The 12,386-nt window shown below is 39.5% G+C and overlaps 1 protein-coding gene across 1 annotated transcript in view; it reads right to left on the reverse strand.

The window, feature by feature from the left end:
* Window positions 1–12,386, reverse strand: part of LOC113409593 (zinc finger CCHC domain-containing protein 14-like) — an 85,695-nt gene that overhangs the window by 5,533 nt on the left and 67,776 nt on the right. The window contains exons 4-9 of the mRNA XM_026663705.1: window positions 10,754–10,825; window positions 10,446–10,555; window positions 8,121–8,215; window positions 7,970–8,024; window positions 6,135–6,402; window positions 4,138–4,229 (exon numbers count right to left, since the gene is read on the reverse strand). Of these exons, the coding sequence (XP_026519490.1) occupies window positions 4,138–4,229; window positions 6,135–6,402; window positions 7,970–8,024; window positions 8,121–8,215; window positions 10,446–10,555; window positions 10,754–10,825 (692 nt within the window). The remainder of the gene's footprint in view (window positions 1–4,137; window positions 4,230–6,134; window positions 6,403–7,969; window positions 8,025–8,120; window positions 8,216–10,445; window positions 10,556–10,753; window positions 10,826–12,386) is intronic.

Raw genomic sequence — 12,386 nt, forward strand, 5'->3', positions numbered from 1 at the left:
TTTGAATGAAATTGAGGCAGATGGGGTCTATGTTGTCTAACTCAGTAATCGTAGTACAAAGATTATGCTAATTTAAGATGCACAAATATGAATATTTGGAAATTAAATCAATCTTAACCACCGCTTCTTGCCAGCATTTACATTGGTCTTTCTTGTTATATGGTATTATACTGAGCCGCTTATTTGTACAAGGTATTGAGGATAAAACATCACAAAAGAAGAGACTGAATTCTATCTGATTAACTAAATACAGCGAAACAGAGAGCTAGCCCTTCATTCCAAAGATGAAGAGGAAGCTAAATGCAGAGAATTTAAGAGATAAGTTAAATGTGATTCAAACTTTACAAAACCTAAGGCCTGGTCTACACTACAAAGTTAGGTTGATGTAAGTCCCTGTGCATCAGCCTCATTGTGCATGAGTTTATACTCAAATTTGTCTCTCACCAAGATAAGTGCCCTGTTATGGCAATGAGTAACACCACCTCCCTGAACAGCGTGGAGCCATGGTCGACCTACTAAGGTTGATGCAGTGTGAGTGCAGACACTGCACAACCTGTGTCAACCCAAACAGTCCTCCATCAGCTGTCCCACAGTGCCCCATTCCCTGCAACAGTGACTGCTTTGGTCACAATTGTAAATGGCAAAAGCCTCCCCATTTTAAAACCCTCTGCATATTTCTGAAATGCCTTTTCCTGATTGCCCACCTTAGCTGCTCTCCCTTGATGTGTTCAACTGCCCAATAGACCATGCTGGCTCCACACACTAGAAGCACTTCTGCCTGGATTAGATAGCACAGCTACGGCCGAGCTGTAGAAACATGATCATCTACAAATAGATGGCACAGGGGATGCAAGCAAAGGGGTACGACAGGGATCAGCAGCAATGCCGCATGAAAGCAAAGGGACTGTGGCTGGTATACCACAACATCAGGGAGGCCAACAAATGATCTGGTGCTGAGCCACAGACCTGCCATACTTGGCGGAGACCCCACCAACACCCTACAAACCACTATGGATACCTCACAGGAGCCCAAAACAGAGACCTCCACTGTGAACAGTGAGGAGGAGAAGGGGGGAGATGTGGCGGGGGGAGGCAGCAATGCCACAAGCCAGGACCTGTTTGAGACTCCACCACAGTCTAACCAGTTCTGCCAGCCAAGCCTGGAGGAGCCCAATGAAGGGGAAGGGACCTCTGGTTCTTGTGTTATTTGAAGGGGTAAATAACACTTCCTTATTCACTTTCTCCATACCGGTCAGGATTTATATATCCTCCCTTAGTCATCACTTGTCCAAGATGAACAATCCCAGTCTTTTTACTCTCTTCTCACCCCAATCATTTTTGTTGCCCTTCTTTGTATCTTTTCCATTTCTAATATATCTTTTTTGAGGTGGGGCAACCAGAGCTGCATGCAGTATTCAAGGAATGGGCATAGCATGGATTTATATACAGCAGACTCTCGCTAGAACGCGCGTCTTTATAGCGCGAATTCTGTGGGACTGCGCATGGATCCCAAATTAATTACCTTCATTGGAATCCATGGTAACGTGGTCCCCGCGTTAACACGGGACCGCACAAGGATCCAAAACCCCACGTTCTAGCGGGGGTCCGGTGTAGTGGTCTTATGATATTTTCTATCATATCATCTCTCTGTTTTCTAATGGTTCTTAGCATTCTGTTAGCTTTTTTGACTACCACTACACATTGAGTGGACATTTTCAAAAAACACTAGAACAGTTTTAAAACAAACATTTCCCTGCAGCAGAGACATCAAATATATGGTCAGCTAGATGCATTTATGTGGCCCACTTGGCATATTTGGATTCTACAGAGCTACCCTTTCAAATGTAAAGCTAATGTTTTCCAATGTGCATTACTTTGCATTTATCAACACTGAATTTCATCTGCCTTTTTGTTACCCAGTCATTCAGTTTTGTGCAATTCTAGTATCACTGTGCTGGAGCACTGGGGTGAGCTCAGCACGCAGATCCAAGAACATGGTCTTTTGCATCCAAAAATTCTGCAACCACTTCTCGTCGTCTTAAACCTGCATTACACTGTGATCCAACCATTCAGTGCTTGTTTCTTGGACCCAAAAGCTGTGCTCCACCATCTGAAGCTGCTCCATGAATGCCAACAACAACCTTGGATTGTTTTTCGCTATGTCTCAGCAAACTGTCCTCCATTGTTGCGGTACTTCCTGCGAGTGTGCAGATAGAGGAGGATCATGCATTCTGTACTTGCGGCGTTCATGAGAATAGCACAGAGCTCTGTGGGCTCCATGCTTCTGTCAGAGATGGTGGACTCTGAGAAGCGCTGAGCAGGTTTGTGGGATTTTTTTTAAAAAGTCATGAAAATGATGGGATATGGATGGCATTATGGGGTGGAGAGAGCTGCATGCTGGGAACTTGACCCCTCGCTCCCAGAGATTCCTGCACGACTCATTACTACCCCACAACATATTGCGAAAAGTTCGCAACAGACTTTGAGCTGGAGAGTAGTGCATGGCACACTGGGATATCTACCCAGATGCACTGCACTTTGCATCGACACAAGCACTCCTGGCGCGTATCTGCAGTGCCAATGCAAACAACCAAGTATGCATGTGCCCAAGTGACATACAAGCTTCAGTGGTTGCATGCCAATGTAACTTGTGTCAACCAAAGTTTGTAATGTAGACATGGCCTTCAACTAATAAAAATGTGGGAGGGGAGTGTGGTGTGTGTACCTAAACACTGGAACAGTTTTAAAATAAATATTTCCCTGCAGCAGAAACATCAAATACACCGTTACCTCGATATAACGCGACCCGATATAACACAAATTCGGATATAACGCAGTAAAGCAGTGCTCTGGGGGGGCAGGGCTGCGCACTCTGGTGGATCAAAGCAAGTTCAATATAACGCGGTTTCACCTATAACGCGGTAAGATTTTTTGGCTCCCGAGGACAGCGTTATATCGAGGTAGAGGTGCATTTATGTGGCCCACTTGGCATATCTGGGTTCAACAGAGTTAACCTTTCAAATGTAAAGCAACTGTAACCAATGCAGTGTTGTTTGCCTGAGTCTGCAGAGAGCGCAGATGAATGACGCACAAACGTGAACCCCCTCACTTCTGCATTAATCTGGTTTGGGGGGTAACCCCAAAGCTCCATGCCAACAACTATTTATTTACAGGTCATTTAATCAGATAGGATGGAAACCAAGTGAAAGCGAAGCACAGGGATGAAGGGATTTCGAAGTTGCTGCAGGGAAGAAAATGCAGAGAAAAGAAAGGAGGAAAGAAAAAAAGAGGAGGATAGGGAAAGGAGAGAAACACAGGACAGAAAGAGCATTGTTGCTAATGGTGAGAATGTTTTGCCACCGAGTGATGCTGAATTCAACCTTAATAATATTTAAGATAGGAAGGAGTTTAGTTACTATATACAGGGCATATGCCACCTTTGATCTTGATGCAAATATCCCACTGATATGAGTTGCTGTTTCATGGTGAACTGAGGGGAGTAGGTAATCCTAAATTTATGCTCCAGGTTACAATTTAAAATGGAACATGGCCCTCGTGAAGTTTACACATCTATCCTACAATGTCTGGGATTCAAATACTGCAGTTCTGAAAACTTAAAATTGAAAGTGACTTTCCTTGTCCAACCTGAGATAAATTAGAAAACAAACACAGGAAGAGCACAAATAGTGAAACGTAATGTGGATTTTTAAAATTCTTCCAGTGTTAATAATTTAAGAAGTAATTAGTAGCATAGTTCAAGGAATTTGTTTACTTTATGGTTAAAGTTGACAGTGTGCCTTTGAAGTTGAGTTCACCAATTCTTTTATGTGCTTATCTTATCGGCCTTGAATAATCAATAATAAAACAATAAGTACTAAATATAAAAAATCCACATTTTCGAAGTGCTTTTCAAACTAATTAAGCCTCCATACCCCTATGAAAAAGAAGTGGAATCCAGATTTACACATAGGGAAAGCCTGGAAGGTTTAACAATTTGCTCTGTCCTCAGAGCAAAACCAAGAGAAAAGCTGGGATTAAATTCAGGAGCTTGTACAATTCTAGTGCCATCTAACCATATTTTACCAACTGAAAAAGCCAGACAGACTACACACCCCTCCCCACAACACACATACTTACTTTTCCAATTCCAGCTGGGTCTTGAGTTTTTTCTTTGCTCCCATGGTGAGGGATTCAAACTTATTCAGATCTTCTTCAGTAAGGCTCAGAAACTTTTATAGGAGGAAATATGGAGCTGATTTTACAGTGTGCAATATATGGATACATACATTTCAAATGACCCTACTGTATTCTCAGTGATTTCCAATTCTGAGAAGCACCTTGAAGACTCTTGTTTTACACATGTATGTGAATTTTAATAAGTTTTATTCCAATTTTAAACTAAAGATTTAGGGCAGTATAAAAATGGAGGACTTGGATATTCCAAAGAGGTTTTTTAGATTAATTACTAATATACTGTTAAAATATTTGCCTATATTGATCATTCACAATAAAGACAACATAGTCCGTGTGCGTACTGAAAGGCAATTTTGTATCATAAATGAGCCAAATAAAGTTTTAAGTTCTGGTTCCCTAAAAAAAATCCTGCCATTTTGAGACTTCTCCCCAAGGTATCGAATAATTATCTGGCGACTATAGGAATGACATAGCATACAGGAAACAGGTAATTTTGGGACTAGTCAATTTGGTGCAAGAAATATTTGACAAATGTTGGGAAGGACAAGTTGTAAGGGGCAAATTAAGGTTGAAAATTTCTACTCCTCCTCCCTCCAATGAATACTTAATGTCCATAGCACTACCACTGGCTCAACGAGGGTAAGACTGTAGCAGAATGCAGGGCCATTAACTACTTCCTAGCACACAAGGAGGGCTGCTGTAATGTCAGAAGCGGAATGATGCCGGTGGCAAGGTGGTGAGAGATGAGTGAACTGTAGGTTGGGGATTCTTTTGGTTCTTTTTGTTTATGATAAATTGTTTTTGACTTACACTGATAAAGATCTGCTACTGAAAAAGTCATGCTGATTACTGCTGCTTTATTCCGGCTGACTCAACCCAGAGTATACCAGCTGGTTATCAAAAGTTAAAATGTAATGTATTTCCCCTGAATGTGTCATTTAACACAGAAATCATTTAGCTATCCCATCTAGAGCAGAGTTCAGTTTTGTTGCATGGGTCAATCTAGTTGCAAAGGTACTGTGAATATTTTTTAGCAGAACATACATACCAATATAAGCACAGCAGTTGTTTGAAAAAAAAAAGTCAAACATTAAAATATGCACAATTTTGTCAGGAAAAGGAAAAATGACTATATATATTTTTCCTGAATGAGGAAAATCAAATTAGAAAACTGTGGCCTTAGGCCATAGTCATTGAAATAATATCTTTCAAGCCATGCTGCAGTGCTGAAAAATCATTGCAATTCAGAGCCATGACTTAAAAGAATCAGAATAAGTATTTAATCCACCAGAGGGCACTCAAAGTTCAAATATAGTAAGAGGAGGAGGTTAATTTTACAACATGTATATTACAGATAGAACTGGGTATTAAACAAGTACTTACATTCATCTGATTAAAAGCCAATGTACTCCAATGACATTCATGACACTTTTTATGCAAACATTCATGCAATGCATTTTTGTTCACAACGTTTGTGGAAAATGAAAGCATCCAACACTCATGCATGTTTACCCACACAGAAGCTCACTTCAGAAGTGAATCTTGACATGCATTTGGATAACCAAGGCTTTTACAAATAGGAGGGAAAAATCAATCAAGAACAAGAATAAAATGTGACTTAGATGACTTATTGCACATCAAAGAATGAATAGTGAACAGGAAGAGCAAAGGGGGTTTGTAATAAACCAGACATTGAGAATTCTGAACAAACTAGGAAATATTTAAAGTAAGTCTCTAGACAGTTCATCCACAAAAACAGGAGGCCATTTCATCAAATAAAGTGTTCCTACAAATAGTTTGCCCAGCTCTAGCTACAAATATCAGCCAGTCTAAATGTAAACATTAGCCTATTTTGCCATTTCGCTTTTCTATACATGCTAGAGAATATATGGCTTATTTAAAAAACAGATTCCTTTCTCCTATCTAGCCCACCACTTTACCTTCTCCATTGTGAGTTGTTTGAAGACAGGATAATACTTGTGCAACCGCAGTTTCCTGAGCCAGTCTAAAATCCCATTTTGCTCCTGGGTCTGGGGCGTCTGTGAACTGGAAGACAACATGGGTGAAGAGGTGTCCATTTGGGAGCGGTAGGCTAAAGATGAGCCTGTACTCCCTGAATGAGAGCAATGGGGCAGTGCAACTGAAGAAACAGCTGAGTGCTGTACATGATTCTGTGAAGACTGAATACCAGCTACTCCACATATAGGTCTGCAAAATAGAAAAATAATTTGATTTAGCATACCGAATTACTGCCATTCAGAGTTCAGTCACTATGATCATACACACACACCCATTCACCAATAAAATAAATCCCATGTTTCAGGGATCAAACACACTGCTTATTTTATAAATTACTGATTTATACTTTTAAAATCCTACACTACTAATACAATGAAAACAGTACAGGTTATGGCTAACAAAGTTGAGATTCCAACATTGGCATAGCTTTCCCCATCAATGCAATATATAAAAAAATATCCATTGTGAAATGGTTTTTACACATGTGGAGTGAGTGAATCTATTCAGTTAATATTATTTTCCCCCTTGGTCTTTCCACTTCCAGGTGAAGAAACAAGAATCACCTCTCAGCTGTAAAGTATTCATTACTCAATTGCTGGATTTGTCAGATCCTAAGCAAAAAGGCAGGAATATGTCTTTCCTTCTCTTCCCATGGCTGCCTTGAGCCTCTGTTGGAAGAGGTCAGTGTCCTCCCTCAGGAAAGCCAGATTCACAGTTTAAAAAACACTGCCCTTAAAGGGAGACACTCAACTACAGTATGGAGGAAACACTATGATGGGCCTCTAACAAAACCTAGGTGATATTAGAGAAGACCATGGCTGGGTAATTCTGGCTGCATGAGGATTATTATTATTTACTACTTGTATTCTGGTACTGCCAAGGAGACTCCAATCAGGGATATTGTGCTAGATATGCTGCTACACACACATATAAAGAAAAAATGCTCCCTGCCCCAAAGAGCTCACCATGAAAGCAGAGGGCGAGCAACAACCAGGGCCAGCTCCAGCGTTTTTGCCACCCCAAGTGGCGAAAAAAAAAAAAAAAAAAAAAAAAAACAGCGCTCAGCAGCACCTCGGCGGGGGCTCTACCGCCGCCGCCCCACCCTTCAGCTGCAATTCGGCGGCAGGTCCTTCCCTCTGAGAGGGACTGAGGGACCCGCCGCCGAATTGCCGCTGAAGAGCCAGATGTGCTGCCCCTTTCCGTTGGCTGCCCCAAGCAACTGCTTGCTGCGCTGCTGCCTGGAGCCAGCCCTGGCAACAACAGATGGATACAAGCCACAGCTGGGGCAGTGCGAGGTAACAGTGAGACAAGTATGACTAATATAATAAGCAATAATCACAGGGAATTCTCCCACCATTGTGGGTCAGCTGGTTCTAACAACAGTAGGAGTACTGATGTAAACTGATTGTCACAGTTTTACCATTCTCAGCAATTTTGCTCAGGGCAGGTAAAAACACCACGCAAAAAATGCCAGCTGCTTGTCTACGCTAGAGCTCCCACCTCTGCTAGCATGAGTAGAGCTGTGCACCCAGTGCTAACATTTCCTAAAATCTTCAGTATAGTCAGTGAAACTACAGCTTTCAGAGTTCATTGCGCTGAGAGTTCCACAGATTAACACAGGTGAGCACGCACCCCCAAGTGCATATAACAACACTGCAGATAAAAAAAACCCTCTCTCGAACAAGGGCATGCAGATAACTACCTAAGTGAAAGAATTTTACAACTCTACATTGGACACAGAAGTCAGGTATCTCACCTTCCAGATGCACCCAGCGTAGTGACTACTTTATAGAGAGAGGGGTTGCCAGGACCTAAACAACAGGAAGATTTAAAAAGTTTTGACTGGCATCAGTTTACTAGATTTATGTCAATAATATGTGCATTTTAAACTGTTTATTTAAACTCACTTGAACTCTGAAGTTGCTGGGAAGAAGATGAAGTGCTGAAGAATTTCTTGACATGGTCATTTTTCAGCACATGGGAAGGTAAGGATGCCAAATACCTAAAAGTTAATTTACAAAATTATGTTTGTTTTGCAATTGACCATGAAATCAACACTGAAATGAAGAGTGAAATTTGCAATTACCTTTATTTTTTTATGCCTACTGAATTCATGCTATTCCTTTATACTGTCTCTAGTTTGGTTAATAGTTTACATTCAAAGCTGATTACAGACTTATGAATACAAGAGGTTGGAACAGAGAAAAATTACAAGACAGAGTGTACAGGGATAAACTCAAAAATTGCCTCTAAAAATTGTGAAACTAAAGCCCATAAACTATAGCTGTCTACTATTGTTCACGCTAAGCTTTCAAATGAACAGCAGGCATTTGAGTATATCGCGCCTGGCAATATAGTTAAATAGGCTGTAAAACTGGTGTCACATGTTTTCTGCTAAGCTCATTCCTCTTTTGGGAAACTAAAGATGGCAATCTTCTAGAACTTTATACTGTATAAAACATACATTATATTAATGTGTATTACCAGAGTTTTTCTTACGAAGCAAAAAAAAAATGTGTTTGGTTTTCACCTGCCAAATCATCTACATATTTTGAAAGCACTAAAAAAATTGTTGAAAAGTAAGGAAAAAACAGGGGGAAATGTTTTGACTGCATCTTCATATTTGTAATGTCTAAAAAGACATTGGGTCAAAAGTTACTTCTATATATAGTTTCCATCCTGAAAGTTCACAGTTTGTTTTCATAGTTTACAACCAAAGAGACATGAATAAGTCACTAATATGAAAAATGAAAACATTGCAATCTGGGGGTCTTTATTAGGTAATGTATTTAGCTTTTTAAAAATAAACATCTATCTTTCTCTGTTGTGAAGATACAAAAGAGACTCCGCTGCTCTGTTAACCTAGACTTGTAGAAAACTTGCCAACTAAACAATAACAGTGACAAAGATATGAAGCCTAAAAGGGATTATTTAAATATTAACATTATTTATCGTTACAATCTAAGCATACATCTGTTGCCTTTACTCTGGCAAAATGGTGTCCACCAGTGCCGTTCCACCACCAACTGTAATGGGGAAAAAATGCTCTGTCCTGACTAGGAAAACATGGTGTTTGGCAAGCATACTAACATGTTAATTAGCATGTTTTCCAATAACACTTCATATGCAGAGCAGACAGGTATCTAAAGAAGTCAGCTGGTCCTTGTCGACCCTTAACTTAAAATCTGCTTGTAGAACTCTTTTAGCACTTTGAAATAAACCAACCAAACCAAGTGCTTGCTGACATCATTTTGCTTGATGGTGTTCCAAATTAGATAGTTTTAAACTACTATGGTTGGTCCACAATGGCCAAGTGAGTCATGTTGGGAAGAGCCTTTTAAAAACCATATATTAAGAGGATTTATGTGCCACTGGCGGGAGGTGTGAGGACAAATCATAAAGAGACTTAGAAAATAGTTTAGCTCTACAGACACACAAGTCAACTATTTTACATGAGCATAGGTGCTTATTCTACTTTAAAGTAATAGTAAAATCACAACAACTTGATTCCCATTAACTGTGAGGAACAGCATAATGCGCTGTGAAAGTGTTTAAAAAGACATCCTCACATAAATGAGGACTATTACCCAGAAAACAATTTTCTTGTATTTTTCTACTAGTTCTGGCTATGTTTCTCCATTAAGGGCCCAGACCAATTTTACAGATCTTACTCAGGCAAAACTCCCATTTGCAAGATAAGATCTTGAGTGAATATCACAAAAGGCTGTATAACTAAAACACAATCTTCAAAAATGCTGACAATTTCATCTTTTTTTCCTGCTACTGCTTACAAGTGATTAACCCAAGTGTGGCCTCTCTCTAAATTCCATACTGAACAAGCTTAAAACTTCACTCTTAACTTGCTTTGTACTGGAAATTATCTAAACGTGATCACTTTTTCAAGGAACTTTTTCCACCTTAAGGCTGTAATCCATTATTTGCTTCTACCAAGGAGCCCCATGATTTTTACTTCTTCGGAAAGTGTAACTTAGTGCAATGTGACCATGTCGATTTCTACACATAGGGTCCAAGTTTGTCAAAACTCTTGTACATTGAAATTAATGGAATTACAAGCAACTATGTTTTTAGGATTAGGCTCAAAGTTCTTGAAAGTAGTTTAAAATGTAGACAAGATGTTTCTATGTCCTGATTCTCTCTCTCCCTCTCTCCCCCCCCCCACCTTTGGACAAGGAAGCCAAGCGGCAAGTAAAAATTAGCTTTCAGAAGCATACCTAACATCTGATTCCAGGTCCATGTGGTTCCTTTCTAGGTAAAACGAATCTGGACCAGCTAGGCAAGGAATGAATTTCTCCAAGTTTTCTTCTGGGTACAGCTGAGATAGCTAAAGGAAGAGGATATTATAAATTGGAAAAAAACAGTGAAAAGGCGGCTTGTTACTTGTCATTTGAGGACCCTGAAATAGTTCATGAGTTACACATTTATGGAGTTCAATCTATCCATGTTATCTTAGGGAGCTTCTAAAATATAACTGAATAAAATCACACATAAAGACAAAGTAAAGTATTTTAGAGTCCTTTACCTTTGAAATAAATTCAGTCACTTCAGTAGAAGATTTGGTTACCAACGTCACTGAAGAATCAGACCACAAGACCTTAAGAAATGAAAAGTGTTTGGTTTAGTAACTAAGCACACAACTCTATGGTTAGCTCTAACAGCCTGGACTCAATAAACAGCAATGTTTATTTCACCCATTATGTGGATAAAGGCTTGGACCATCTGTATGTTTGGCATAAACACAATAAAAATTTTTGTTCAAACCCAGTTACAGTCCCTCGGCTCACTATTTTTATTTTGAAGATGGCTGCCCACCCTTCTCCCAGTATTTGACTCCTGCTAACTGCCATTATAGCTAAAACTAGTCAGAGTTCTTAAATGTACTTTACATTTTATAGAGCCTTGCCAACTATAGCAAATGTTAACACCAAATGGGAGAAACACTGATTGGAGAAACATTTTCCTCCCATTGTTAACTGAAACAGCTGGTTTGTAGAATCCGAACAACACACCGCAGCATGTTACAATGCTCATTTGCAATCAATCAATTCCATATGTAATGCAAAGTTGAGGCTCTGAGGAAAACGTCCCATACAAAATAGCAGAGGCTTAACACTGACACCTGCAGTTACTGTTCTATCTACACACTTTAGACAGCACCTTGTGTATGTTCTAGAAAAGTGAAGAGATTAGCTTCTCTTCCTATCTGCTTTTCTATAAAAAAGTCCCTACAACTTTTTTTTCACCAATATTACATTCATTGGTTCGTGGCTGACTGGTTTAACTGAGCCAAAAGTAAGAATATCTTCGCAGAAAGAATATCAGAAAAGTTTGGCTAGTATTGCTGATCCTAAAGATCCTTAGACTGAAAATACCTGAGGTCAAGTGTTTGGAATGCATCTGAATCTTCAACAGTAATGTATGGAAAAGCCTGTCTTTATGTTTTTAAAAAAGCAGGAAGTAATTTTTCCACAACACTAGTTTCAATGACAACTGAAAACATACAAGGTTTCTCCAGCCATCAGGATTCTTCCAAAACACTAGTGAGTGGAGAGTAAAATACATTACATAATTGAGGAATTTCCTCTTCCTACAGTTGCTACATCAAACCCAAGAAAGAAAACCCAAGGAATTTCTACTTCTACAAAATGTCTCCCCCGCCCCCAACCATCTCATGCTACATTACCAATTTTCTTTCAGGGTTCATGAGCAGTTTCACAAAACATGAACGGAGATATATCCCCCCCCCCCAGTTTTGTAATAACAGTAATTGACATCTGGCAGACTGTTTTATGTTTTGATAACATGTTATAGTTCTCAGCATTTACAAAACAATTACATGCATTTCCAAATCAATGACAAGTAATTCTCATCACACCAAATTGCTTAGTCAGCTTTGCTTCTTTTCCCCATTGCATCCAAGCAGCATATTTGAGGAGTTTTTAACTCCGAGAACCGCAATTTATTGGTTTAGCTAAACTGTACCCTGTTCTTTCAGACAGTTATAGAGCATCAACTTGAAATGATAGTTTCATTTGGAAATTTTGTACCTACTATTATTACAAGTAAGATCTGAATTACTATCACTGAAATTGCAGGGGGAAAACGGTTTATGTTTTATTGTTTGTTTATGTTGTGTATTTGACAACACTGTGTGT

The sequence above is a fragment of the Terrapene carolina genome, unplaced genomic scaffold, assembly GCF_002925995.2.
Source record: "Terrapene carolina triunguis isolate 2854851 unplaced genomic scaffold, T_m_triunguis-2.0 Scaffold33911, whole genome shotgun sequence".
Lineage (NCBI taxonomy): Eukaryota > Metazoa > Chordata > Testudines > Emydidae > Terrapene > Terrapene triunguis.